The sequence below is a fragment of the Chelonia mydas genome, chromosome 2 (genome assembly GCF_015237465.2).
Source record: "Chelonia mydas isolate rCheMyd1 chromosome 2, rCheMyd1.pri.v2, whole genome shotgun sequence".
In the NCBI taxonomy this organism is placed as follows: Eukaryota; Metazoa; Chordata; order Testudines; family Cheloniidae; genus Chelonia; species Chelonia mydas.
In genome coordinates this window covers 133,640,953-133,653,359 of record NC_057850.1, presented here as the reverse complement: position 1 = coordinate 133,653,359, position 12,407 = coordinate 133,640,953, and the positions used below count along the sequence as shown (strand labels likewise).

Sequence of the window (12,407 nt, the reverse complement as noted above, 5' to 3'; positions counted from 1 at the left end):
GCCCCCACAGCTCCCATCGGCCGGTTTCTGGCCAATGGGAGCTTTGAGGATGATGCTGGGGCGGAGGCAGCGAACGGAGCCGCCTCCTCTCTTCCCCCCTCCCACAACCACCAGTGGCTCACAGAGACATAGCAACAGCCAGCCGCTTCCTGGAGTGGCATGGGGCCAGAGCCCTGCTTCACCGCCTGCCGGGAGCCACCTGTGGTAAGCACCTCCCGGCCAAAGCATGTACCTTGCACCCCCTCCTGCACCCAAACTCCCTCCCCAACCCCACACCCCCTCCTGTACCCCAATCCCCTGCCCCAGCCCGGAGCCCCCTCCTGTTTATATTCAAATTCAAGTGGCAGAAGTCACATTAAAAGTATTGGTGAATAGTAATAACTTTAATATGTTCAATTATTATTAGTTGATAAAGTAGCTTTGCATGTAATGCATCTCTCGAAATATTTTTGTCAAAGACAAAAACCAAAAAATGGCTCTTCTTTGAAAGGTTACCGACCCCTGCTCCAGGTTCTTCCAAATTTATTATAATTTGAAAAAATGACAAATCTGTATTTTTAGTTATTTGGGGGTAAGTGGAACACAGCTTCTTGCCTTGTATGGGAAATAATCCCAACCTGAACTACCTGCTGCTGCTATGTCTCAGCCATAGCTATATGTCCATTTCTCATTATTCTCTCTTCCTTGATCACCATTATCAGTTCAAAAGTTGTAGATAATGGCTGCCTAAGCAATACTCTGCCATGTGATTTATTCCACGTCGGGCACAGTATTTTACTTTCCGATCAGAGATGTAGCAGAGCTTTTCACCATATTTCAAGGGCCAAAACACACTTGTAGAGGCTGCTCAAATAGTCACAAATTCAATGCAATGACACATTGAACACAACTGCAATAATTCATGCTCTCAGGAAGCTGTCAAGTCATTTCACATCTTGCAAGTTCATTTATAATAATTCAGCTAATATTACTATAAATTACTCAAGATGTTATTTTTCCATAACATTCATTGTGCAAATAAGGCAACACAACTTTCCACAAAGAAATTCTGGAGTCCCCACTTTTCTGTTAAGAGATTCATTATCCCTTCCACAATAGCTGGGGTGGTGCAATCCTTTTCCTCTTGAATTTATTAGATGTTTTTCACTCAATTTTTTAAAACACTTCTCTATGAAGTATCCCTTATGCCTCTTCCCCTCCTGTACTAACATAAGCACACAAGCCCAGTATTGCTGCAAGCTTACTTTTAATGTCCGAACTCCTTCACCACTGACACAAGATTACAAGAGATCGTGGTGGTAACTATCTTACTGTAGAAAGAGGGAGATGGGCAAGGTAAGGCTCTTTTAGCAAAAATTAGAGACAGAAAAGATCTAGTTGGTGACTAACCTCTGGAATGGCCAAAGGGGTCTATGCAAGGAGTTACTAGCAGCTCAGAGGAGGACGACAGGTTTTAGAGGGGTAGCCGTGTTAGTCTATATCAGCAAAAATAACAAGGAGTCTTGTGGCACCTTAGAGACTAACAAATTTATTTGGGCATAAGCTTTCATGGGTTAGAACCCACTTCATCGGATGCATGGTGTGAAAATACAGGAGCAGGTATAAATACATGAAAGGATGGAGGTTGCTTTACCAAGTTTGAGGTCAATCTAATGAGATAAATCAATTAACAGCAGGATACCAAGGGAAGAAAAATAACTTTTGAAGAGGTAAGAGAGTGGCCAATTAGACAGTTGACAAGAAGGTGTGAGTAACAGTAGGGAAAAATTAGTATTGGGGAAATTAAGTTTAGGTTTTGTAATGCCCCAACCACTCCCAGTCTCCATTCAGGCCTAATCTGATGGTATCCAGTTTACAAATTAATTCCAGTTCTGCAGCTTCACGTTGGAGACTGTTTCTGAAGTTTTTTTTGTTGAAGAAGAATTGCCACTTTTAGGTCTGTTATTGAGTGACCGGAGAGACTGAAGTGTTCTCCTACTGGTTTTTGAATGTTATACTTCCTGATGTCAGATTTGTGTCCATTTATTCTTTTGCGTAGCGACTGTCCGGTTTGGCCAATGTACATGGCAGAGGGGCATTGGAGGAATGTTTCTGTTATGTTCCCAATAACTACTGCACAGGCCATCTGGAGACCAGGTGCAGAAACCAACTCTAGAGCTCTCATGGTAGGATGTAATGGTAAAGACAAGTCCCTCCAGTATCTCTAAAGCTTTGCAACACGTCAGCTGGGCCACATATTTTACAATCAGCTAGAAACTCAATAAGTCATTCAGCAGTCACTGAAGAACAGTGAATATTTCTAAGTGTCCATCAAATCCCTATTTCTATAGAAGAAGAGGAAGTTACTCACCCTGTGCAATAACTGACGTTCTTTGAGATGAGTGTCCCTGTGGGTGCTCCACTCCAGGTGTTGGTGCATCACTGCACCTTCACTCTGAGATTTTTACAGCAGTACTCGTACCGGTCACGCACACGCAGAGCCTACCCCCCCCCCCCCACTCTGAGTGTACCTTAATAGTACACATGCATGATCAGTCTCCTCAGTTCCTTCTCTACAAAGGAGGCTACCCCAACTCGAAAGTAGAGGGGAGAAGGGTGGGTAGTGGAGCACCCACAGGGACACTCATCTCAAAGAACATCAGTTACTGCACAGGGTGAGTAACCTCCTCTTCAAGAAAGAGATGTCCCTGTGGGTGCTCCACTCCAGGTGACTTAAAAGTAGTGTATCTCAAGGAGGTAGGGACTTCGGATTTGGTAGAAATGCCGTAGATAATACAGCTCTGCCTAATCATGTATCAGAGAGAGGGCCTTGAGTAAGGGCATAATACTTAACAAATGTGTGTTCAGAAGTCCAAGTGGCTGCTTTACAGATGTCAGCCAGAGGAACTTTGCGTAGAAAAGCCACAGAGGTAGCCACAGATCTAGTGGAGTGAGTTCTGATGCCAACTGGAGGTGTAACTTTCTTTATCTGATAGCACAGTTGGATACACTCAGAAATCCAGTTTAAAAGTCTCTGGGTAGAAATAGGTGTCCTTTCGGAGTGCTCCACAATGCATTGTTGATTCAAAAGAGTTTGCATGTGGTTTAGAAAAGAAGGTTGGTAGGTGTATCAGCTCATTGATGTGGAATGACGAATGCACCTTTTGAAGAAATTTGGGGTGTAGTCGGAGGGTAACCTTATCCTTAAAAAATAGTGTGTACGGTGGGTCCGCCATGAGAGCGGCTATTTCTCCTGCACATCTGACGGAGGTGATTGCCACTAAGAATGCTGTTTTCATAGAGAGGTGTAAGAGGGAGCAAGTGGCTAGGGGCTCGAATGGTTGTTGAGTTAAGCAGGATAATACTAAGTGAAAGTCCCACAGTGGGGTAGGAGGTAATGTCCAGGTATAGGGATTGGAGCCCTTTGAGAAAACGCGTAGTGACTGGATGAGCAAAAACAGAGGTATCGTTGACCTTGTCATGAAAAGTTGTAATAGCAGCTAAGTGGACCTTGATGGAGCTGAAAGAAAGGCCAGATTGCTTAAGGTCTAATAGGTAGTCAAGTAGGGGCAGAAGAGGTTCAGAAGTAGGAGGAAGTTGTTTAGTTGAGCACCATTGTGTGAAATCGCTTCCACTTTTGGAGATAGGTGATGTGAGTAGATTGTGTTCTGCTACGTAGGAGCACTCTTTGAACCTGCTCAGAGCATGCTAGTTCATTTTGGGAGAACCATGTAGGAACCAAGCTTTGAGGTAAAGCATGGACAGGTTGGGGTGAAGAAATCAGCCATGTTGCTGCGATAAGAGGTTCGGAGTGAGGGGCAATGAAATCGGTGGGTGAATTGACATTCTGGTGAGGAACAGAAACCACAGTTGTCTGGGCCACGATGGGGCAATCAGAATTACCGTGGCACGATCTGTTCGTAACTTTGTCGGAACTCTGTGGAGAACCAGTATTGGGGGGAAAGCATACATTAAGCGTTGAGCCCATGCGATCAGGAATGCATCTCCTAGGGAATGTTTGCCCAATCCAGCTCTGGAGCAAAATTCGGGACATTTCGTGTTCTTCACAGTCGCGAAGAGGTCCAGGGTTGGATAGCCCCCAAACGTGGAATATATTGCTTATGATCGTGTCGTTTATCTCCCATTCGTGATCCCAGGGAAAACGTCTGCTTAGTTCGTCCACGGTATTTATTCAGGGCCCCAGGAAGATAGGCTGCTGATATCCGGATGTTCGTGAGGCACCAATTCCAGAGCTTCATGGCTTCTGTGCAAAGCGAGTGAGATCGAGCCCCTCCCTGCCTGTTGACATAGAACATGCATGCGATGTTGTCTGTCATTATCCGAACATTTTCGTTCTGAATAAATGGGAAGAAGTGATGGCAGGCACTGCGTCTGGTTCACAGTTCTAGGACGTTTATGTGTAGGGAGGCTTCGGTGGAAGACCATAGCCCCTGGACTGTGTGGTGGGACGTGCGCTCCCCATCTGGTGAGGAATGCATCAGTAGTGATGGGGAGTCCTGGAGAAAAGGGACTCCTGAACAGAGGTTGGAGGGAACTGTCCACCATCGGAGGGAGTCTTTGACTCTAAAGAGTATGGATAGAGGCTTGTTTAAAGTGTATACGTTCGGTCTGAAAACCATGGCCAACCAAGCTTGGAAGCACCTCATGTAGAGGCATGCATTTTTGACCACGAAAGTACATGAGGCCATGTGGCCTAATAGTTGCAGGCAGTCTCATGTAGTGACCTGGGGACTGTTGCGAAGTTTTGTAACCAGGAGTTTTATGGTGTTGAAACGACTGAGCAGGAGACATGCTATTCCCATTCGGGAATCGAGATTCACTCCTATGAACTCCAGTTGTTGGGTAGGACATAAGCTGGATTTGTTTTTGTTTATTTGCAGGCCAAGGGAAAGGAAGCAAGCAACGGTAAGCTGTGTGGATCGAAGAGCTTCGTCGAGCATTGAGGCTTTGAAGAGACAAGCGTTGAGGTAAGGAAATATTATAACCCCGTTTCCTGAGGTGGGCAGTGACCACTGCTAGGAGTTTGGAGAAAACTCGGGAGGGCGGTAGATAGGCCAAAGGCCAACACTCTCTATTGAAAATGTGTCAAATCGAGGGTAAAACAAAGAAAACGTCCGTGGGCTGGGTGAATAGTCACATGAAAATAAGCATCCTGTAGGTTGAGGGCTGAAAACCAATCGCCCTGCTCCAGCGCTGGGATTATAGTGGTGAGGGTAACCATTCTGAACTTTTGCTTTTTGATAAATTTGTTTAGCCGCCTGGGGTCGAGGATCAGTCGCCATCCCCCGGTTTTCTTTTCTGTTAAGAAGTAATGGGAGTAGAAACCTCTCCCTCTGTGTTGTTTGGGGACAATTTCCACTGCCCCCAATTGAAGGAGATGTTGTACATCTTGGAGGAGCACTTGCTCGTGACAGGGGTCCCTGAAGAGAGACGGGGAGGTTTGGTGGGTGGGAGGCGGGGAGAGGAAAGGGATAGAATAGCCAACTGTGACGGCCTCTAAAGCCCACTTGTCGGTGGTAATATTGCACCACTGATGGGAGATTGGGCGTAGGTGGTGACCAAAAAGAGGGGCAGGCTGTGTGAAGTGAGAATATTGTTTTCTATACCCTCGATCAAGGCTTCAAATTTGATTATTGGTCGGAGGGGGTTGAGTCACTGCCGAGGAGTTGGGACGGCAGCGTTGGTATCCGGATCTCCGGCGTTGCTGTTGCTCGTGAGATCTATGGAATTGCTGGGTGTATGTGGGATAGCGCAGTCGCTGGTAAGGCTGGTATCTATATTGTCGCCTTCTGGTCATAGGGGTTTGAATTCCTAAAGACTGGAGAGTTGCCCTGAAGTCCTTTATGGAGTGGAGTACGTCATTTGTGGTGGAGGTGAATTGTTTGTCACCGTCGAAGGGGAGATCCTTATTGGTACTCTACATCTCACTGGGAAAGGAAGAGGATGAGAGCCATGACCCTCGGCGCATCACGACTGCTGTGGCAGTGGACCATGCTGCAGTATTGGCCACATCAAGGGCAACTTGAAGAGCAGTGCAAGAGATTATTTGTCCCTCAGAAACTATGGCTGTAAATTGTTGTTTCTTTTCTTCTGGAATGTGATCAATAAAGTCCATGAATTTATTGTAATTTTTGTGGTCGTACTTTACTAGAACGGCTGTATAATTAGCAATGCGAAACTGCAACGTGGAAGAAGTGTATACCTTACGTCCAAGCAGATCTAATTGCTTACTGTCCTTGTCGGAAGTGGTGGAGCAGGGAAATTGGTGTTTGTTCTTTTGGTTAACTGCTTCTACTACCAGCGAGTTTGGCGCTGGGTGAGTAAAAAGGAATTCTGAGCCCTTGGAAGAAATAAAGTACTTTCGGTCCGCTCTCTTACAGGTAGGCAGGCTTGCAGCTGGGGTTTGCCAGATGGCCTTGGCAGGTTCTAAATGGGCTGCATTGATAGGTAATGCAATTCTAGAAGAATAAGAGGGCTGCAGGATGTCAGTTAGCTCATGCTGCTGTTCAGGAACTTCCTCCAGGTTAATTCGTGGCTCATTGGCAACTCTTTTAAACAGGTCTTGAAATTTTGAGAAGTCGTCTGAAGACTTCGGAGGAGGAGGAAGCAATGCTTCATCAGGCGGAACAACTGGTTCTACCAGGTTAGAGGCAGGCCGTGCTTGCTCTTGCAGTTGTGACAGGGCTGCCTCGTCTCTGGAGTCAGTGGCAGGGTGGTCAGCTGGTGGCACCAATCAGGTCTCACGCCTGGATGCATTGGTATAATGAGTGTGGTCCTGAGTTTAAGGAGCCCATGGAGCCCAATATTGCCACTGTGGTGGGAAAGGCATGGATGGTGTCATCCAGGGGTTCACGCCCCCGGGGCAGGACCCTCTGAGTAGGACGAGGCAGCTTTTCTATGACCTCTCTTGATTGGGGTCTGTGGACGGGACATCTGATAAGGTGAAAATCCTCCCTGCAGCCCAGATTCCTCATCACTGGAGGAAAGCTGTGCGGACCTTGCCTAAGGGTCCGGAGAGAAGTAGGTGTTAAGTAGGGATGACTGCAAGATAGGTAACACCAGCAGGTCCCTTGAATGTGTGAATTGCGGTGCCTCTGTGAGGGGAGGGCTGAGCGAGCAGAATTTGTTGTGAGAAGGGGTTCCTCTGCACCGGTGTCCTGAGCGTTCTGTCACTGCCGGCTAGCTCAAAGGCTGACGGTGCCAGGAGAGTGGGAGAAGCCTGCGGGGAGTCAGGCAGGCTAGTATGCATCGGCACCACTTCCACTGCGGTGCCAAATGGTGCCATGTGAGAGGCAGGCAACTGAAAGCCTGAAGCTCAGCTCCGGAGGTTAGTGTGACTGCTGCAGCCGCAGGTAGGTTTCGCACGGTGCCGGAGGAGCCCGTCGCATCAAAGGTACTCAGCCAGGGGAGCGCAGGGAGGGAAGCAGTAGCTGGAGAAGGCTGTCCCTGCAAATACCCTTTGTGGGTGAGAGAGACTGATGGTTTTTTGAAGTTTTCTTTTGTCTCTTTGAATCAGGGGGCTGCAGTGTACAGCAGAGTCAGAGCCCGGGTCTGAGGCTGGTCTGAGAGATTTTTGCAGCAGGAGCAGTTTTAGCCGCAGCTCCCTGTCTTTGCATGCCGTGGATTTCAACTTGCTGCAGTGGGCACATTTTTGGGGATGTGGGACTCCCCCAAACATTTAATACATTTAGAGTGGCCATCTGAAAGAGGGATGGCATCATTACAGTTAAAACAGCACTTAAAACCTAGAGAGCCAGGCACATCAGAAGCGGCTGCGCTGACAGGAACAAAAAAAGGTGGGTTTTTTGTTTGTTTGTTTGCTTTAAAGAGAACAGAAGAGAAGGGAAAAGGGTACCTATTACTGGTAAGCTAAACTAAGAGGGAAAACAAGTTGAACAAGGGAGAGAAGAAATTCGCTAACAAGTCTGCTGAGCTCTGTCTCAGGCTGGGGACGGTAGAGAAGGAACTGAGGAGACCGGTCGCACATGCATACTATTAAGGTACATTCAGAGCAGGGGAGGTAGGCTCTGTGTGTGCATGACTGGTACGAGTACTGCTGTAAAAATCTCCGAGTGAAGGCGCAGAGACTCACCAACACCCGGAGTGGAGCACCCACAGGGACATCTCTCGAAGAAGAATCATACCTTGTGAAGTGGGTGTACTGAGAAGAGAGCATGTAGGAAGCGTTGATCATCGCCAGTGCTCCTACAGCAGCAAAGAAGGAGCTTAGCCTTGTTCTCAAGCACAAGTCTAGTCCATATCCATCCACCCTCTGTGGCTTCAAACAAGTATGATGTGCCAGCAGTAATGCCGCCAGCCTCCTAATGCTGCTATGAACAGTAAGGATAGAATTTGCCTGTAGTGCATAGTATGCTGCCTGAATTATGGACACATTTCATTTTGAGCTAGGCACTTCAACAGGAAAGTTGGCCAGATTCTCTTCAGAAAACAATCTGTGGGACACAGTACAGTGTGAGGGCCTGCAAAGGAGCCAGTTACAGAGCCCTGATTATGGTTTAAGTTCTATGCCGGCCCCATCCCATGACACTTCAAAGCAGCATAGGAAGTGCTCTAAAGTTCAGCTCTACACACAGTGCTCTAAAGTTGGCCATGACCCCCAAGAGGTCATCTGCCAGTGGAAAATAGCTAAAGCACAGTAACACTCTGGTTATTCCCTCTCCCACCCAATTTTTACCCCCATGCTGGGAGCTGCAGGAGAAGGTACAGCAGCTAGCTATACCAGTACTCTGCCAATTAGGGGCTTCTTATACTATGGCAATCCACTTATCCCATGTTTATACAGCATCTAACACCGTGGGTCCCTAGGCATTAATACAGCAGCAAAAACACTAAAAACAATTCAATTTTCACAGTCACAGCAGCAAGTGAAACATTTTACCTGCTGAAGCCATCCCCTGTGATAAATAACCTCGAACTCCAAGAGGACCTTTGCCACTTTGTTGTAGTTGCGGACTATGCGCTTCGCTTCTCCTGTCTGCAGAACAGTGGGACGCTGTTGGAAGAGGTCCATTGGTTCCTGGATCTTGTGGAAGAGTTGGCGTGCCCACAAGATCTTACCAGCTATTGGAGGCAGGTTACGAGCCAAAGGAGGGTCATTTTTCTGCTTAGTGTACAGTTTAGAGACCATCTCAATGTCATGACCATAGTTCTGAAGGATTTTCTGGTATTTTTCATCAATGCCAAGATTGGGGATTTCTAATCTGATTAAAAAAAAACAAGGATTATCATTGGAAAAGTTACCACAAGACTTAAGTGATTAGGAGGCTCTTCTAGTTTTGAGTTTGAATGTACAATCATTTTTACACACTTTTGTATGCTCTGTGGGAGGACAAATGCATTCTCAGCCTGATATTCAGCAACACCTTCCAAAATACATTCCTACAACCAGAAGCTAGGCCTGGCTTAGATAGTGTAACAGAAAGTGTTTCTAAATAAGCCTAGAAATATCCCTCTATCACCCATATAAAGGGAATCTCACTAGTGCTAACTTCAAGTGTAAGATCACATGGTTTTCAACAAGTAGTAACATAACCCTGAACCCACCAATGGCATGAAATACAGGAACTCAGTTATACAGAATAGGGCAGAAGAACTGTGACAGTACAGACTGAGCTTCCCCTTCATTCTGCCATTTTAATGATTGAAAGCAGTACTGCAAGCCCATCTTCAGCTATTGATACCACAGCTAACCATGGCAATGAGATATTGAGCATGCTGCATCTTGACATACGATGACGATAAATAAATTTCAATATCCAAAAGAGAACCTTCAGCCCACATGCAGATAGTCATTATAAACAAGCAGTTCCTGTGCTATATTTCAGTCTTAAAGACAGACAAAAATAAATAGACTTTGGATACTGCATTAGGGATATAAAACAACAAACATTGAATGATTTTTTCTTTCCAGTGTCTATAATCAATGTGGGGGGGGGGGGGGGCGGGGGGAGAGCTTCAACAATAAGGCATAAATTACCAATGTAGAAGTTAAATATGTTTGACCCTAAAAAGCTTAAGAAATTATTCAAGAACCATTATCCTTACATAAAGTTTACACTGTCATCTAAGGTCAGTAAAATCAGGTGATCTCACAAATGTGTTGGCCATGCAACTGCCCAGAAATAAATTCTACTTATGCAGATTGGCAGAAGTGTTAAGCTTTTCTTTTAAAGCAATCTGAGTAGATCCTTTCTTTTTATCAGAATTGGTGAAGAGACATACTTAAAATGATTACTCAAGTATCAATTTATGTCCAGCAAGAACAAAAGCATTTTATAGCCAATTTCTTCATTTTTTCTGTGTCAGAAGAGGTTACATTTGACCTAATGTGCAGAAAACTGGTATGCTACTCTAGGGCATACTAGAAATATTTATAAATATCCCTTTACCTTTCAAATTTCTTCAGCATACTAAGAGCTCTTTCAGTGGTTGGAATCCTTTCAAAGGTGATATCCATAAAGGTCTTTAACTGATTCTGGAGAAGGAAAAAGGTTATGCTGAGGAGAGCTCTACGCAGTGCACATATTAAATATACAAAGTACTACCTGTCGGTGTGTTTATCACATACTGTACATGAACACACACTACTTACCTGATAACAGCTGCAATTATCCTACTTTCGACGTTGTGTAAAAAGAAAAAAAAAAGCAGAAAAGCAATCTACCTCTCCAGTTCCCTCTGTAGCTACAGAGATCACAGAAGCGCTTGTCTTCTCAGCTGTTCAACCACATTAACAACTATAATCTGAGGGAACGCTTTCCTTCTCCAAGGCAGCTAAATCAAGCTCTCACACGGATATTGGCTTAGTACAGCAACCTCGTTCTCCCATCAGCTTTACATGGCTCCCATGGTTAGGGAACCTAAAGTGTGTGCAATTTGTCTGGATTATACAGCCCCCTGAGAGCCTGCATTTGAGGATTAGGGGTAGGAACTTCTCTTTCGGGAGAAATGGGAGGAGAGGTGCTTAAGTTCTGTAAAAGTGAGCATCCTTTACTATTCCCTGCACTGGAATACTATGTGTGTGTTGGACTTTATGCACCAGTCTGGTTTTACCGGTAGACAGTTAAATGCAATGTGTAGCCCCTATAAACAGTCCCAAAAGCTGTATCAATCTCAGGATGGATAGGAAGTGATAATCCACTAAGGCTCTGTGTGATATTGGAGTGGTATTAGATTTATCATTCATTCTAAATGGAAATTTGTATTTTTGATCCATGAGCAAAAGCACTCTAAGTGCTCCAGCCATTAAATCAGAGCTTGCGTATGTAATGCCAACAGACCCCAGTCGTTGAGATCAAACCTGGGATCTCTGGAGCTTAGTGCATGAGCCTCTGCCGCATGAGCTAAAAGCCAACTGGCTGTTAGCTAAGGTTGTAGAGCAGACTCATTTAACTCTTTTTTAAGTGGTCTTGGTACCACTAGATGGGACAGAACACCACACCCAGGAGGTGTGTGGGTTATACATAAACAAGCTGATATTGCCTCAAATGGACACTCTCCCCTTTTGGCATTCCAATCAATTAGCAGTACTAAACCTAGCCCCCCCTAAAATCACCAAGCACTTAATTATGCAACCTACATGAAGGTCACTGGTCTGTTTGCAAAACTCTTCATAGTCCTGGTCAAAATCAGTCTTTCGTTGATCTAAGAAGTTGTACTCCTTTTTCTTCATGATGGCAACAATGCTCTAAACAATTTTTGAAAGAAAACAAAATATCAGAATACAGTTGCCTTATCAAGCAATCTGTCATGTTCAGTTACTTACATCTGTTGGGTTTACAAGGTCATGTTTTGTGGTTTCTACTACAGATATTAAAATCTTCATTTTTCAGATGCATAAACAAAACAATCTGAGTGACAGATAAGGAAAATAATATAAAACAGACCACAGGAGTGGCACTTTAAAACACTCCCATCTATTGTAACAGTTTTAATGTAGAAACTAATAGAAAATTCAAAGCCTAGTGATTTTCTCATTTCAACATATTTGTTACCTATAAATAATTTTTTCTCATACAAGTGTGCAACACTTCCATACAATACACTCTGGTGCAAAGTAGTAGTATGTCAGACAAAGCGAACAAAAGTTCATGTCAAATTTCTAACAAAAACACACCATTAATAGTATTCTCCTTTAATCTATGTATTCTGTGATGAAAAGAGGAACATTCAGAACCACATTCCACTGCATGAACAGCCCTAGCATTTGTGACCTGCGCACTGTTCCAGCATTGCTGCAGTTTGCACAAATGGAAGCATAGATTGGTTGGCCCCCCGACACCAGTAGCCGATAATACTGTTAAAAGTTGTGTTTGCTCCTGCTGATCAGCCACAGTTCAGCATGCTAGCTGTTTGTCATGCTCCACTTGTCATTCAGGTCCAACCCC

General features: G+C 45.0%; 1 protein-coding gene across 1 annotated transcript in view; it reads right to left on the bottom strand.

Moving 5' to 3' along the window:
- DNAH5 (dynein axonemal heavy chain 5) overlaps positions 1 to 12,407 on the bottom strand; it is a 309,924-nt gene that overhangs the window by 190,315 nt on the left and 107,202 nt on the right. Inside the window, exons 12-14 of the mRNA XM_037893325.2 lie at positions 11,600 to 11,707; positions 10,410 to 10,495; positions 8,900 to 9,221 (exon numbers count right to left, since the gene is read on the bottom strand). Coding sequence (XP_037749253.2) covers positions 8,900 to 9,221; positions 10,410 to 10,495; positions 11,600 to 11,707 — 516 coding nt within the window. The remainder of the gene's footprint in view (positions 1 to 8,899; positions 9,222 to 10,409; positions 10,496 to 11,599; positions 11,708 to 12,407) is intronic.